The sequence below is a fragment of the Oncorhynchus tshawytscha genome, linkage group LG21 (assembly GCF_018296145.1).
Source record: "Oncorhynchus tshawytscha isolate Ot180627B linkage group LG21, Otsh_v2.0, whole genome shotgun sequence".
Taxonomy (NCBI): Eukaryota; Metazoa; Chordata; class Actinopteri; order Salmoniformes; family Salmonidae; genus Oncorhynchus; species Oncorhynchus tshawytscha.
In genome coordinates, this window is record NC_056449.1 from 6,412,277 (window position 1) to 6,428,672 (window position 16,396).

General features: G+C 43.9%; 1 protein-coding gene across 2 annotated transcripts in view; it reads left to right on the top strand.

Moving 5' to 3' along the window:
- LOC112220790 (serine/threonine-protein phosphatase 2A 55 kDa regulatory subunit B gamma isoform) overlaps nt 1-14,887 on the top strand; it is a 20,076-nt gene extending 5,189 nt beyond the window's left edge. Inside the window, exons 1-9 of one of the 2 annotated variants that reach the window (XM_024382691.2) lie at nt 294-557; nt 2,697-2,794; nt 2,988-3,153; nt 3,578-3,690; nt 7,806-7,983; nt 9,883-10,047; nt 10,840-11,009; nt 14,216-14,307; nt 14,470-14,887. In XM_024382691.2, the coding sequence (XP_024238459.1) occupies nt 374-557; nt 2,697-2,794; nt 2,988-3,153; nt 3,578-3,690; nt 7,806-7,983; nt 9,883-10,047; nt 10,840-11,009; nt 14,216-14,307; nt 14,470-14,749 (1,446 nt within the window). In that variant the 5' untranslated portion in view covers nt 294-373 and the 3' untranslated portion in view covers nt 14,750-14,887. Of the gene's footprint in view, nt 1-293; nt 558-2,696; nt 2,795-2,987; nt 3,154-3,577; nt 3,691-7,805; nt 7,984-9,882; nt 10,048-10,839; nt 11,010-14,215; nt 14,308-14,469 lie in introns of those variants that run through there. The other variant, XM_024382692.2, reaches the window with a different exon arrangement.
- The last annotated feature ends 1,509 nt before the right edge of the window (nt 14,888-16,396 follow it).

The window sequence follows — 16,396 nt, forward strand, 5'->3', positions numbered from 1 at the left end:
CAGTGTGTGAATTTGTGCTTATGTGTTGTTGTGTGAAAAGTATCTCATGATTTGGTTCTGGGGGCTGAGATTAGTGTGTGAAGGACACGTGTGTGCTTATGTGTTACTTTTGTGAAGGACATGTCCATTAGAGTGCGCGTTTGGATGTAACAGAGGAGGCTGGTGGGAGGAGCTTCACCACCGTTCCAATCATTCCAGCCATTACAATGACCCCGTCCTCCGACACCTCTTCCCACCAGCCCCCACTGGTATGTCTGTGTGTGTGTACGGGGACAATGCGTGCTTGTGTATGTGCTCAGAGTGTAGTTAGGCGACGAGTTGGTCAGCACGGCCACTGTACCAGTGTTCTGGATCTCTGGGTCGGTGGGTCCTGATGGTAATTGAATGGGAGACCAGGCCTACTATGACACCACAGGACACATCCACTCAGCTTCCCACTGCGCCACAGAGCCGTGATATGGACTCTGCAGGGACTCTGCACGGGGAGGGAATCTCTGCTTGGACCAACAGTGCTACTGCGGTGCACTTCCGTAGGGTCGGTGATGTGTGTCGCAGTGGTGAGAGAGAGAGAAAGTGCTCCATACTCCATCTAGCTACTGTATGTCTGCTCTCTGGCGATGCCTAGACGAGCTCGATGTGCGTGTGCTTGGAGAAACTGTACGTGCCGTGTGTGTGCGCGCGTGCGCGTGCCTTGATGTGTGTGCTCTGAGATATATGGGCGTGAGACCTACTGCGCATGTTCTGTGAGGTCTGGGTGTCCTGTGCGTTGTGTGTGTGTGTTTGTGTGTGTGTGTGTGTGTGGCGGCCCGTGCAGTGAGTTGCTGCGACGGCGCTCCAGATTTAATTTGGGCTGTTTGTGGGCTAGGTACGGCAGGCCCATTATGTCCCCCAGATTGATGATTCCTGCTTCCCCTGCTACTGTCTTCCTCTCCTACCGGGCTGCTGCTGCTAGAGCCAGAACACTTCAGCCTGTTGCCATGGCAACCCCATGCACGAGCAATACCCCCCCCACACACACACACAAACACGCAAACACATTGCCTGACAAACAGTGGAGCAGAGAGAGAGAGGGAGTGAACGAGAGAGACAGAGAGAGAGAGGGAGCGAGCGAGAGAGACAGAGAGAGAGAGAGGGAGTGAGCGAGAGGCAGAGAGATTGAGAGAGACAGAGAGAGAGAGGGAGCGAGCGAGAGAGACAGAGAGAGAGGGAGCGAGCGTGAGAGACAGAGACAGAGAGAGAGAGGGAGTGAGCGAGAGAGACAGAGAGAGAGAGGGAGCGAGAGAGAGAGACAGAGAGAGAGAGACAGAGAGAGAGAGAGAGAGAGACAGAGAGAGAGAGGGAGCGAGCGAGAGAGAGAGACAGACAGAGAGAGGGAGGGAGCGAGAGAGACAGAGAGAGACAGAGAGAGACAGAGAGAGAGAGGGAGGGAGCGAGAGAGAGAGAGACAGACAGAGAGAGGGAGCAAGCGAGAGAGACAGAGAGAGACAGAGAGAGACAGAGAGAGAGAGGGAGGGAGCGAGAGAGACAGAGAGAGAGAGGGAGCAAGCGAGAGAGACAGAGAGAGAGAGAGACAGAGAGAGAGAGAGACAGAGAGAGAGAGCGAGAGAGAGAGAGAGAGAGGGAGAGAGACAGAGAGAGAGAGGGAGCGAGCGAGAGAGACAGACAGAGAGAGGGAGGGAGCGAGAGAGACAGAGAGAGAGAGGGAGCAAGCGAGAGAGACAGAGAGAGAGAGAGACAGAGAGAGAGAGAGAGAGACAGAGAGAGAGAGCGAGGGAGAGAATTATTTTCATAACAGCAGTTCTGTTATTATTATCAGTACTATGATTTATAAACACTTTACGAATGGTTAATGGTTTAAACACCGTTTATAAGCAGACCTCCTAATTCAAAAAAATGACCTATTATCAATAGAAACAGTTAGGCTGTGTGCACCTCAGTGGGGTCGTGTCCATCCGGATGCATCCCTTTTTTTTAGGGGAAATGGAACGCGAGCCTGTGACGCGACTTCCGCTTCTGGGCGTTAAACAAGGCGACACTCCGTCTTAACTCCTCCTCCACATCCACTGGATTGGTTGAACAGTGTAGAAGACAACCTCTACCGACAGTTTTCTTTTCTTTCTCTCGTCAGGCCATTCAAACTGAATCAGGCTTTCCACTGACTGTGAATACCACTGTAATCTAATGTCCGATTGAATCAGTCAGCGGTAAGTAAAAGATGCTTTCTGACAGGAAGTCCCTGTCTGCTACAGCAGGCCTTCTCCTCCTCAGACTGGCCTTTAGAGTCTCTGAAAGACACTGGGACGGTTAGTGGAGTTCGGAGGGTTTAGGAGAGTCCACGTAGCAACATTCGCTGTTCACTGTTCAGTTTGTAGCTGGGCATCAGTGTTGTCGCGGTATGTCTGAAGCAAGCTTGGATAATAACACCTGTGTCTGATGTGAGATTGTCTGTGTGTGGGTGTGTATTTGTGTGTGGGTGGGTTTAGTTCAATTTTCATTTTTATTCATTTATGTCACTACTTGCTGCACTGTTGGGTGATGCTGCTTTACAGTGCCAGCTGATAATGAACAATTGATTATGGTGAATGTTTATCTTCGTTCCGTTTGCTTATAGCTACTCTTTCTCTCCCTTCTCCATTCTCTCTCCCTCCCATCTCTCCCCATCTCTTTCTCCCTCCCTCTCTCTTTCCCGTCTGCAGCTGATATCATCTCCACTGTAGAGTTCAACCACACTGGAGAACTTCTGGCCACAGGGGATAAGGGGGGGCGAGTGGTCATCTTCCAGAGGGAACCTGAGGTAGGTGCACACACACATACAGCCACCCACGTAGACCTGGCACTGGGTGTGTTCATTCGGGTTTCGGGTCAGTTTTTAAGCAACTTCGTGAAATAACTACAGTTCAGATTGAATTGACTCCAGCACTGCGCTACACGCGCTTGTGTGTGTGTGTTGGATCTAACTCTCTCTTTCTCTCTCTGTCTCGCTGTAGTGTAAGACAGAGCCGTACTCCCAGGGAGAGTATAATGTCTACAGCACATTCCAGAGCCACGAGCCGGAGTTTGATTACCTTAAGAGTCTGGAGATCGAGGAGAAGATCAACAAGATACGATGGCTGCCTCAGCAGAACGCCGCCCACTTCCTCCTTTCCACCAATGGTGAGGGACCTCTGCCTTAGCACCAGGAAGCTATTAGAATGTCAGTGTAATAGCATGGCAATATCATCCATACATTGTCAATGTAATTCCCATATGACCTGCTTCATACACTGGTAGAGGGTCATAGTCTACATTGAATCTACCTATCCCTCTAGCTCTTTAACTGACCACAGATGAGCTGATTTGAAATATATGATAGTTGATTGCCGTGTCTGTCTCTCAGATTAGATGGTTTGAGGCATATGATTGGTGAATTATCCTGTGTCAGACAAGGCTGTTTGAGGCATATGCTAGGTTCATTGTGCTGTCGGTCCCTCAGATAAGACGTCTGAGGCATATGATTGGCTGATTGCCCCGTCTGTCTCTTAGATAAGGCTATTGAAGTTGTATGATTGGTGTATTGTGCTGTCTGTCTGTCTATCAGATAAGACCATTAAGCTATGGAAGGTGAGTGAGCGGGACAAGAGGCCTGAAGGCTACAACCTGAAGGATGAGGAGGGCAGGATAAAGGACCTCTCCACTGTCACCTCACTACAGGTAGACTCATCTTATTTTCTCATCCTATCTATCTATCTATCTATCTATCTATCTATCTATCTATCTATCTATCTATCTATCTATCTATCTATCTATCTATCTATCTATCTATCTATCTATCTATCTATCTATCTATCTATCTATCTATCTATCTATCTATCTATCTATCTATCTATCTATCTATCTATATATCTTATCATTGTCATGTCACCCTGGACCTTTCTTTCTTTCTTTCTCTTCCCATTGTATCTACATTGCCTTGCAAAAATATTCACCCCGTTGGTGTTTTTCCTATTTTGTTGCATTACAACCTGTAATTTAAATAGATTTTAATTTTTATTTCATGTAATGGACATACACAAAATAGTCCAAATTGGTGAAGTGAAAAGAAAAAATGTACTTGTTTAAAAAAAAGTTTTAAAAAGTGGTGCATATGTATTCAGCCCCTTTGCTATGAAGCCCCTAAATAAGATCTGGTGCAACCAATTACCTTCAGAAGTCACATAATTAGTTAAATGAAGTCCACCTGTGTGCAATCTAAGTGTCACATGATCTAAGTTTATACAGTGAGAGAAAAAAGTATTTGATCCCTTGCTGATTTTGTACGTTTGCCCACTGACAAAGAAATGATCAGTCTATAATTGTAATGGTAGGTTTATTTGAACAGTGAGAGACAGAATAACAACAACAAAATCCAGAAAAATGCATGTAAAAAACGCTATAAATTGATTTCCATTTTAATGAGGGAAATAAGTATTTGATCCCCTCTCAATCAGAAAGATTTCTGTCTCCCAGGTGTCTTTTATACAGGTAATGAGCTGAGATTAGGAGCACACTCTTAAAGGGAGTGCTCCTAATCTCAGTTTGTTACCTGTATAAAAGACACCTGTCCACAGAAGCAATCAATCAATCAGATTCCAAACTCTCCACCATGGCCAAGACCAAAGAGCTCTCCAAGGTTGTCAGGGACAAGATTGTAGACCTACACAAGGCTGGAATGGGCTACAAGCCCATCGCCAAGCAGCTTGGTGAGAAGGTGACAACAGTTGACGCGATTATTCGCAAATGGAAGGAACACAAAAGAACTGTCATCTCCCTTGGCCTGGAGCTCCATGCAAGATCTCACCTTGTGGAGTTGCAATGATCATGGGAATGGTGAGGAATCAGCCCAGAACTACACGGGAGGATATTGTCAATGATCTCAAGGCAGCTAGGACCATAGTCGCCAAGAAAACATTTGGTAACACACTACGCAGTGAAGGACTGAAATCCCGCAGCGTCCGCAAGGTCCACCTGCTCAAGAAAGCACATATACATGCCCATCTGAAGTTTGCCAATGAACATCTGAATGATTCAGAGGACAACTGGGTGAAAGTGTTGTGGTCAAATGAGACCAAAATGGGGCTCTTTGGCACCAACTCAACTCGCCGTGTTTGGAGGAGGAGGAATGCTGCCTATGACCCCAAGAACACCATCCCTACCGTCAAACATGGAGGTGGAAACATTATGCTTTGGGGGTGTTTTTCTGCTAAGGGGACAGGACAACTTCACCGCATCAAAGGGACAATGGACGGGGCCATGTACTGTCAAATCTTGGGTGAGAACCTCCTTCCCTCAGCCAGGGCATTGAAAATGGGTCGTGGATGGGTATTCCAGCATGGCAATGACCCAAAACACATGGCCAAGCCAACAAAGGAGTGGCTTAAGAAGAAGCACATTAAGGTCCTGGAGTGGCTAGCCAGTCTCCAGACCTTAATCCCATAGAAAATCTGTGGAGGGAGCTGAAGGTTCGAGTTGCCAAATGTCAGCCTTGAAACCTTAATGACTTGGAGAAGATCTGCAAAGAGGAGTGGGACAAAATCCCTCCTGAGATGTGTGTAAACCTGGTGGCCAACTACAAGAAATGTCTGACCTCTGTGATTGCCAACAAGGGTTTTGCCACCAAGTACTAAGTCATGTTTTGCAGAGGGGTCAAATACTTATTTCCCACATTAAAATGCAAATCAATTTATTACATTTTTGACATGCGTTTTTCTGGATTTTGTTGTTGTTATTCTGTCTCTCACTGTTCAAATAAACCTACCATTAAAATTATAGACTGATCATTTCTTTGTCAGTGAGCAAACATACAAAATCAGCAGAGGATCAAATACTTGTTTCCCTCACTGTATACACCTGTTCTGAAAGGCCCCAGAGTTTGCAAAACCACTAAGCAAGGAGCACTATGAAGACCAAGTTCTCCAAACATGTCAGGGACAAAGTTGTGGAGAAGTACAGATCAGGGTCGGATTATAAAAAAATATTGGAAACTTCCCACGGAGCCCCATTAAATCCATTATTAAAAGATGGAAAGAATATGGCACCACAACAAACCTGCCAAGAGAGGGCCTCCCACCAAAACTCACGGACCAGGCAAGGAGGGTGTTAATCAGAGAGGCAACAAAGAGACCAAAGATAACCCTGAAGGAGTTGCAAAGCTCCACAGCGGAGATTGGAGTATCTGTCCATAGGACCACGTTAAGCCGTACACTCCACAGAGCTGGGTTTTACAGAATAGTGTCCAGAAAAAAATAAGCAAACTGGCCAAAAGGCATGTGGGAGACTCTCCAAACATATGGAAGATGGTACTCTGGTCAGATGAGACTAAAATTGAGCTTTTTGGTCATCAAGGAAAACGCTGTCTGGCGCGAACCCAACAACTCTCATCACCCTGAGAACACCATCCATGATGCTGCCACCACCATGCTGTGGGGATGTTTTTCATCGGCAGGGACTGGGAAACTGGTCAGAATTGAAGGAATGATGGATGGCGCTAAGTACAGGGAAAATCTTGAGGGAAACCTGTTTCCAGAGATTTGAGACTGGGACGAAGGGTCACCCTCCAGCAGGACAATGACCCTAAGCATACTGCTAAAGCGACACTGAGAGTGGTTTAAGGGGAAACATTTAAATGTCTTGGAATGGCCTTGTCAAAACCCAGACCTCAAATCCAACTGAGAATCTGTGGTATGACTTAAAGATTGCTGTACACCAGCAGAACCCATCCAACTTGAGGGAGCTGGAGCAGTTTTGCCTTGAAGAATGGGCAAAAATCCCAGTGGCTAGATGTGCCAAGCTTATAGAGACATACGCCAAGAGACTTGCAGCTGTAATTGCTGCAAAAGGTGTTTCTACAAAGTATTAACGTTGGGGGATTGAATAGTTATGCACGCTCAGGTTTTCTATATTTTGCATCTTCAAAGTGGTAGACTTGTTGTGTAAATCAAATGATGCAAACACCCCAAAAATCTATTTTAATTCCAGGTTGTAAGGCAACAAAATAGGAAAAAGGCCAAGGGGGTGAATACTTTCGCAAGCCACTGTATGTTCTGTATCTATGTTATGTCTGTGTTACATGCACACACAAACACAGACATGTATGCACACACACACACTCACACACACGCACACGTTCTAGGTTGGACAGCATAAGTAGGTCAGTGGTGCGTTTATAAAAGTGGGTCATTGGCACAAGGTTTATGTATGATTGTCTGCTTGGCAACAGTAAATACTGCCAGCTGTTATGGCCAGAGAAAATAACAGACTATCGTTTTCTCCACAAGTGATAATATTACATTTTTACAGGTATTCCTAATGGTTATATCTCTGTGCTTTTCTATTTGTGCTCTGTTTGAAGATACAATTATTTCAAAGCTCCCATTTTGGACAAATCTTGATTCTATGAATGTAAAACCTTATTTGATCTCATAATTTGAGTCTACTCACCACATAGTACATTTCTCTGTGTTTTCAGACTGTATCTTCTGTGTTGTGTTTTCAGACTGTATCTTCTGTGTTGTGTTTTCAGACTGTATCTTCTGTGTTGTGTTTTCAGGCTGTATCTTCTGTGTTGTGTTTTCAGGCTGTATCTTCTGTGTTGTGTTTTCAGGCTGTATCTTCTGTGTTGTGTTTTCAGGCTGTATCTTCTGTGTTGTGTTTTCAGGCTGTATCTTCTGTGTTGTGTTTTCAGGCTGTATCTTCTGTGTTGTGTTTTCAGGCTGTATCTTTTGTGTTGTGTTTTCAGGCTGTATCTTCGGTGTTGTGTTTTCTGACTGAATCTTCTGCGCTCTGTCTAGGTGCCGGTGTTGAAGCCCATGGATCTGATGGTGGAGGTGAGTCCTCGGCGTGTGTTTGCCAACGCCCACACCTACCACGTCAACTCCATCTCCGTCAACTCCGACCACGAGACCTACATGTCAGCTGACGACCTGAGGATCAACCTCTGGCATCTGGGTATCACTGACCGCAGCTTCAGTATCCTTTAGATCAGACAATTGGTCAGAACACACACACACACACACGCACACGCACACACACACACACACACACACGCACACGCACACACGCACACACGCACACACGCACACAGATTCCAACCGAACACACACAGTGATGTGGGGGAGGGGAACGGTTGCCGAGGAGTGAAAATGCAGCTTAATGAATTATTAAAACTGTTCCATGAATATTTCACTCCTTTTCTGGATTATAGTGCTGCTGAATAGAACACACACACTCCTCGCCCCAGACAGGATTTGCGTTGGTACAATTCAGATACATTTGAGATTATCCTCCCACTACCTCTAGAGGTGTGTATGTGTTTAATAGTATATACATTGATATCAGTGTGTTTACGCATATCATTTTGAATATGTACTGCATGTACAGTACCAGTCAAAAGTTTTCGAACACCTATTCATTCAAGGGTTTTTCTTTATTCTTACTCTTTTCTACATTGTAGAATAATAGTGAAGACATCAAAACTATGAAATAACACATAAGGAATCATGTAGTAACCAAAAAAGTGTTGAACAAATCAAAATATATTTTAGATGTTAAATTCTTCAAAGTAACCACCATTTGCCTTGATGACATCTTTGCACACTCTTGGCATTCTCTCAACCACCTTCACCTGGAATGCTTTTCCAACAGTCTTGAAGGAGTTCCCACATATGCTGAGCACTTGTTGGCTGCTTTTCCTTCACTCCACTGCAGTCCAACTCATCCCAAACCATCTCATTTGGGTTGAGGTCGGGTGATTGTGGAGGCCAGGTCATCTGATGCAGCACTCCATCACTCTTTTTCTTGGTCAAGCAGCCCTTACACAGCCTGGAGGTGTGTTGGGTCATTGTCCTGTCGATAAACAAATTATAGTCCCACTAAGCGCAAACCAGATGGGATAGCGCATCGCTGCAGAATGCTGTGGTAGCCATGCTGTTTAAGTGTGCCTTGATGTTTTTTACGACTGCACTTGAAGAAACTTTCAAAGTTCTTGAAATGTTCCGGATTGACTGACCTTCATGTCTTAAAGTAATGATGGACTATCGTTTCTCTTTGCTTATTTGAGCTGTTCTTGCCATAATATGGACTTGGTCTTGTACCAAATAGGGCTATCTTCTGTATACCACCCCTACCTTGTCACAGCACAACAGATTGGCTCAAACAAAATTCTGCAAATGAACTTTTAACAAGGCAGACCTGTTAATTGCAGGTGACTACCTCATTCCAGGTGACTACCTCATGAAGCTGGTTGAGAGAATGTCAAGAGTGTGCAAAGCTTTCATCAAGGCAAAGGCTGGCTACATTGAAGAATCTCAAATATAAAATATATTTAGATTTGTTGAACAATTTTTTGGTTATTTTATGATTCCTTATTTGATATTTGTAGAAAAAAGTAAAAATAAAGAAAAACCCTTGAATGAGTAGATGTGTCCAAACTTTTGATGGGTACTGTATGTGTACTATGTTTTTAATCAAACACAAACACACAAAATCAAATTAGTATGTATGCTGTATTATATTGTATATTATAAACTGGGTTTTTCGAGCCCTGAATGCTGATTGGCTGACAGCCGTGTTATATCAGAACGTATACCACGGGGATGACAAATCATTTATTTTACAGCTCTAAGTTGGTAGCCAGTTTATAATAGCAATAAGGCACCTTGGGGTTTTGTGGTATACGGCCAATATACCACGACTAAGGGCCTGTATCCAGGCGCTCCGCATTGCGGCATGCATAAGAACAGCCCTTAGCCGTGGTATATTGGCCATATACCACACCCCCCCATGCCTTATTGCTTAATTGTTTAATTATTATCACAATGTGTGTGTATACAGTACTCTCTGCTGTAGTCCTGAGCCCCTGTGCCCCAGACATTGTGGACATTAAGCCAGTGAACATGGAGGATCTGACAGAGGTGATAACAGCAGCAGAGTTCCACCCTCACCACTGTAACCTGTTGGTCTATAGCAGCAGTAAGGGAACTCTACGGCTCTGTGATATGAGAGAGGCCGCACTGTGTGACAAACACTCCAAACGTGAGTACTCACACACACACACATAGACATACAGACAGACATGGCCTACCATCAGACACACACACACATTTTGTTGTTCTATCCTTGTGGGGACCTAAAATTGATTTCCATTCAAAATGAACTCTAACCCTAGCCCTAAACCTAACCACTAACCACTTACCCTAATTGTAACCCTAAACCTAACCCCTAAGCTTAAAATAGACGTTGACCTCATGGGAACATGGGAAATGTCCCCACTAGGGACAACAACGATAGTGAATTATTTTACTATCCTTGTTGGGGCTTTTAGGTCCCCACAAAGATAGAAGAACCAACCAACACACACACACACACACACACACACACACACACACACACACTTCAACTACTTTATTTGAATCCACCAATCAAATTTACATTAAAAAAAGGATCCAAACATTTAAAATAATGTATGTAGTTCTGTCCTTGAGCTGTTAATGTTCTGTATTATGTCATGGTTCATGTTTTGTGTGGACCCCAGGAAGTGTAGCTGCTGCTTTTGCAACAGCTAATGGGGATCCTAATAAAATACATTAAAAAAAGGTCTCGGTATGCAATGCACTCAAGAGTACAGAGAGCACCTCTTTCTCCAAACAGCTAGGCTGCCCACGACAGCTGTAACAGAGCCCTACCTAGCCAACTGCTTCGCCTTAGTTTTTGGCAGACCCGCAATCTGGAGGCCGCACGCACGCCTGCCCGCACACACGCACACACACACACACTACCCCCACCTCTACCCCCAAACACTCACCCCCCTCTCCTCTCCTCCTCTAGTGTTTGAGGAGCCGGAGGACCCCAGTAACCGCTCCTTCTTCTCGGAAATCATCTCGTCTGTGTCGGACGTGAAGTTCAGCCACAGCGGGCGCTACCTGCTGACCAGAGACTACCTCACCGCCAAGGTGTGGGACCTCAACATGGAGAACAAGCCCCTGGAGATATATCAAGTGAGGAGCCCAACTTCACTATCAGCACAGAGACATAGACAGTATAGTATTACTATCACAGAGACATAGATAGTATACTATTACCATCACAGAGACGGTATACTATTACTATCACAGAGACATAGACAGTATACTATTACTATCACAGAGACATAGATAGTATACCATTACTATCACAGAGACAGTATACTATTACCATCACAGACACATAGACAGTATACTATCACTATCACAGAGGCAGTATACTATTACTATCACAGAGACATAGACAGTATACTATTACTATCACAGAGGCAGTATACTATTACTATCACAGAGACAGTATAGTATTAAGATCACAGAGACATAGACAGTATACTATTACTATCACAGAGACATAGATAGTATACTATTACCATCACAGAGACGGTATACTATTACTATCACAGAGACATAGACAGTATACTATTACTATCAGAGACAGTATGCTATTACTATCACATAGACAGTATAGTATTACTATCACAGAGACATAGACAGTATGCTATTACTATCACAGAGACAGTATGCTATTACTATCAGAGAGACAGTATAGTATTACTATCACAGAGATATAGACAGTATACTATTACTATCAGAGACAGTATGCTATTACTATCACAGAGACAGTATAGTATTACTATCACAGAGATATAGACAGTATACTATTACTATCACAGAGACAGTATGCTATTACTATCAGAGAGACAGTATAGTATTACTATCACAGAGATATAGACAGTATACTATCACTATCAGAGACATTATGCTATTACTATCACAGAGGCAGTATACTATTACTATCAGAGAGACAGTATACTATTACTATCACAGAGACATAGACAGTATACTATTACTATCACAGAGACAGTATGCTATTACTATCACAGAGACAGTATAGTATTACTATCACAGAGACATAGACAGTATACTATTACTATCAGAGACAGTATGCTATTACTATCACATAGACAGTATAGTATTACTATCACAGAGACATAGACAGTATGCTATTACTATCACAGAGACAGTATGCTATTACTATCAGAGAGACAGTATAGTATTACTATCACAGAGATATAGACAGTATACTATTACTATCAGAGAGACATAGACAGTATACTATTACTATCACAGAGGCAGTATACTATTACTATCACAGAGACAGTATAGTATTAAGATCACAGAGACAGTATGCTATTACTATCACAGAGACAGTATAGTATTACTATCACAGAGATATAGACAGTATACTATTACTATCAGAGACAGTATGCTATTACTATCACAGAGGCAGTATACTATTACTATCACAGAGACAGTATAGTATTACTATCACAGAGATATAGACAGTATACTATTACTATAAGAGACAGTATGCTATTACTATCACAGAGGCAGTATACTATTACTATTACAGAGACAGTATAGTATTACTATCACAGAGATATAGACAGTATACTATTACTATCACAGAGACAGTATACTATTACTATCAGCACAGATACATTAACCTAACGTAGCAGGCGTAAAATAAACGGCTGAAACTAGATCCCCTACATACTAGTCTTGAAGAGAAGACAAAAATCTGAGCCTGGGGGGGTTCAGCCAATCCAGTAAATGTGTTCAACCAATTCAGTAAATGTGGAGGAGGAGTTAAGATGGAGCCTTTTTAACGTCCAAAAGCAGAAATCACATCACAGGCTCTCTTTCCAGAGACTACAGAGACGTAGACAGTGTGTGTACTGTTACTATTAGCATATACAGTAAAGCTATGCGAGTGCATTGTGCGAAGCAGACGTGGGTCAAATATGTATTGACATATTATTAGGATTGTGGAAACTGTCGAATAAGTCATGCATTGATGTCAGTCGGGGAGATCTGTCTGAAAATGGAATTGGATGTTTTCGGAGCTCAAGTTGCTGGGCTCTCATATGCATGTGTTTCGCATGTGTGTGTGTAGCGTGTGCTACACATGTTTAGCCTCTGGGCCTGAATGTCAATGCCTCTATACATACATAGGGTCTACTACCACTCACGTTGCTGATAGCAACTTCATTGAGGAAAAGTTGTACTTACTATGACTGTGATATGTGGTTGTCTCGCCTAGTTCCCTTAAGATGACTAGCTGTAGGTCAACCTGAATGAGAGCGTCTGCTAAATGACTAACATTGGAAATACACTGTGTATGTAACATCTGTACATGTTGTGTATGATACACGTGTTCCTGTATGTTCAGTGTGTGTTTAGCATGATTAAGGAAATAATGAGTGCACATGATACGTGTGTAGTGTGTCTATAGGTGTGGGCGTGTTGTGTGCCCGCGTAGTGTGTGTGTGCCCGCGTAGTGTGTGTGTGCGTGCGGGTGAGGCATGCTCTGCTGTGCAGTCAGGAGTGGGTGGTTAAGATGCGCTGGTGCTATTTATAGCCAGGAGCTCCACTCATAAACTGCACTGGGAGAGGAGGAGGGGGGGGGGGATACCTTACTGAGACCTACCCATATCTGCAATGCAGCAAGGAGACAGAGAGAGAGGTGGGAGATGGGTGGGAATGAGGGACTCTCAAACTCTGTATTTCCTAATTTGGCTGTGTTTACTCAGGTATTCCCTCCATTGAAATGAATTGGGAAAGGGAGGGGAGGGAGAGAGAATGAGGGGGAGACAAAAATACTAAAAGTTCCAAAAGGAAAGAAATGGGCGACTGGAGAGGGGTGGGTTGTCAGGGGAGAGAACAGGCAATGTTCACTTTAACACAACATATTTTCATCGGTCAGCGAGAACGGTATGGAAACAAACATGTCAACATGGTTTGATTTACAACCAAACTGTGACCATGGTTTGGTCATAGAGGGATTGACCATGAATTGACCGTTGACCCTATGCAGAGAATCCATTAAGCTTAGTATGTATAAAGATATCATTGTACATTTCACGCCCTTGCATCACCATGCACAGAGAGACAGAGACAGAGAGAGAGTGTGTGTGTGTCCGTGTCCCCTAAATGGATTCGATTACAACGTGGTTCAGTAGTTCTCCACATTCTCAGAATGAATATCCTGTGTTAACATTAGTTGACAGAGCTATGTCTGTGTGAGTACTACGCCGTGGATTCTGTGTCCGGTCTGTGTGTGTGTGTCTGTGTTGGCTGTGAGCAGTGTGTTGATTAAACCTTGGTGTGTGTTCCTGCAGGTGCATGATTACCTCCGCAGCAAGCTGTGCTCCCTTTATGAGAACGACTGCATCTTTGACAAGTTTGAGTGTGCCTGGAACGGCTCAGACAGGTAGGCGAAGAGTGTGTGTGTGTGTTTTTATGTTTGTTGCCCTTGCCGTTTTTACTACCCCTTTAATCGTTCAGGGAGTGAATGTGTGTGCACTGTGTGTTCAGAGTGCATGAGGGCAGAATTGGGCTTCTAGAGTCTTTTCTATCCGTCCCCCTCTCCCAGTGTGATCATGACGGGGGCCTACAACAACTTCTTCCGGATGTTTGACCGGAACACAAAGCGCGACGTGACCCTGGAGGCGTCCAGGGAGAGCAGTAAGCCCCGGGCCGTGCTCAAGCCTCGCCGCGTCTGCCAGGGTGGGAAACGTCGCAAGGATGACATCAGCGTGGACAGCCTGGACTTCACCAAGAAGATCCTGCACACGGCCTGGCACCCCACGGAGAACATCATCGCCATCGCTGCCACCAACAACCTGTACATCTTCCAGGACAAATTCAACTAGGAGATGCACGGCCGAGAGAGGGAAAGCGCAGGAGGCTGGAGACAGACACACACACTCCAGACGACAGGGCGATATTGTGGAGACACACTCCATAGTGCTCAGTCCCTGCCTCCCACACTTCCAACTAATGAAGTCCCCCCTCCCTGAAATACTGGATGGACCCACCTCGCCCTAGGGCCAAATAGGGGGAGCTGAATTACCCAATGAGAATGATGTTGGTTTATGGTTTCTCTTCGTCTTAATCATGGATGTGTTGACCTCTGGATTATGGCTGATCTGATTGTGTTTGTTTCACTATTGGTCGTTTTTTCATTCCGAGGGATTGACCTCTCGGCAGGAGGAGCTTTTACATGTTGTCTGTCTTTTTCTGTTCATCTGCCTCATCCTCTTCTTCCTCCTCCTCTTCTCTCCATCTGTTTCTGTACGTTTGTGCTCAGTTCAACCCCCCAGTCCCTCTCCTACACTCTTAGAAAAAAGGATTGGTTCCAGGTAGAACCCTTTTGGGTTCCATGTAGAACCCTCTGTGGAAAGGGTTCTGCACGAAAGCCAAAATGGCTATACCTGGAACCAAAAAAAGGTTATTCAAAGGATTGTCCTATGGGAACAGCCAAAGAACCATTTTAGGTTCAAGAGTGTTTCTAAGACTGTACAGTAACCTTTGTGGTTCCTGGTGGTGGCTATCGTGGAAACAGAACGTTTGCGTAACGTTGGCTGGATGTTTCAAGTTTTATTATAGTTTTTCCACAGTTAAAAATCACCAATTCACATATTTTTGTAAATTCTCGTTAATGATGGTGGTAATATGGATGGTGATGACAATGACCGTTATTGGTATACGTATAACAGTGACATGTCACAGTCGGACTTGGGTTCCACTAGGCTGTCTGTCAGAGCTTGGTGACATTTACTCCTTACATTTCTGTTGATTGTGGACACTGCTGGGGATCTCGGCGGTGTCGTGTGCCACTTTGCAATGAAACACAAATTAATAAAGCAAAAACAAAGTCCAACAATCAAGCAAAAAAAATAATATGCTGCATGATGAACAAAAATGATGTGTTTATATACATTTACTGGCTGCCTTTCTAATCATAAACAGGCTGTAAAAAGGCTTCTGGAGCTCTGCCTCTACACAGCACTAGTTACCATAGACAACAACGAGCTCCTTTTGTTTGTGTTTACAAGACACAAAAAAAGCATGTTTAACAGTGTTCGGGTTTTTACGGTGTACATTTGAAACGAAGCCGAAATAAAAATCCGTTCAAAAATGAAAAAGAAACCGAACCAGAGGAATTGGGATTGTTTTATCAGCGTTGTTATCTAGACCTTTAAAAAGGGGCTGATCGGTTTGTTTTCGTATCAGTATGTCCCAGAGCCAATCATCTGTAATGATGATGCTGTCCATGACAATGTGAGAGAGATTATTGCACTCTTCTCTCCAGCAATTGCATTTATATATTTTTGGAAACATCACTTGTGTTTGATTCCAAGTCCCGCTGCCCTGGCATTGATTCACATCTTTTTTTTTTTGTTCACGTATTTTCAAGAGAAAGTCAAATGAACAATTATAAATATGTTAATATGTCATCCCCCCTGAATAAAGATTTCAACAAAATTGCATCCTATGGGTTAGGGTTAGGCTGTGGT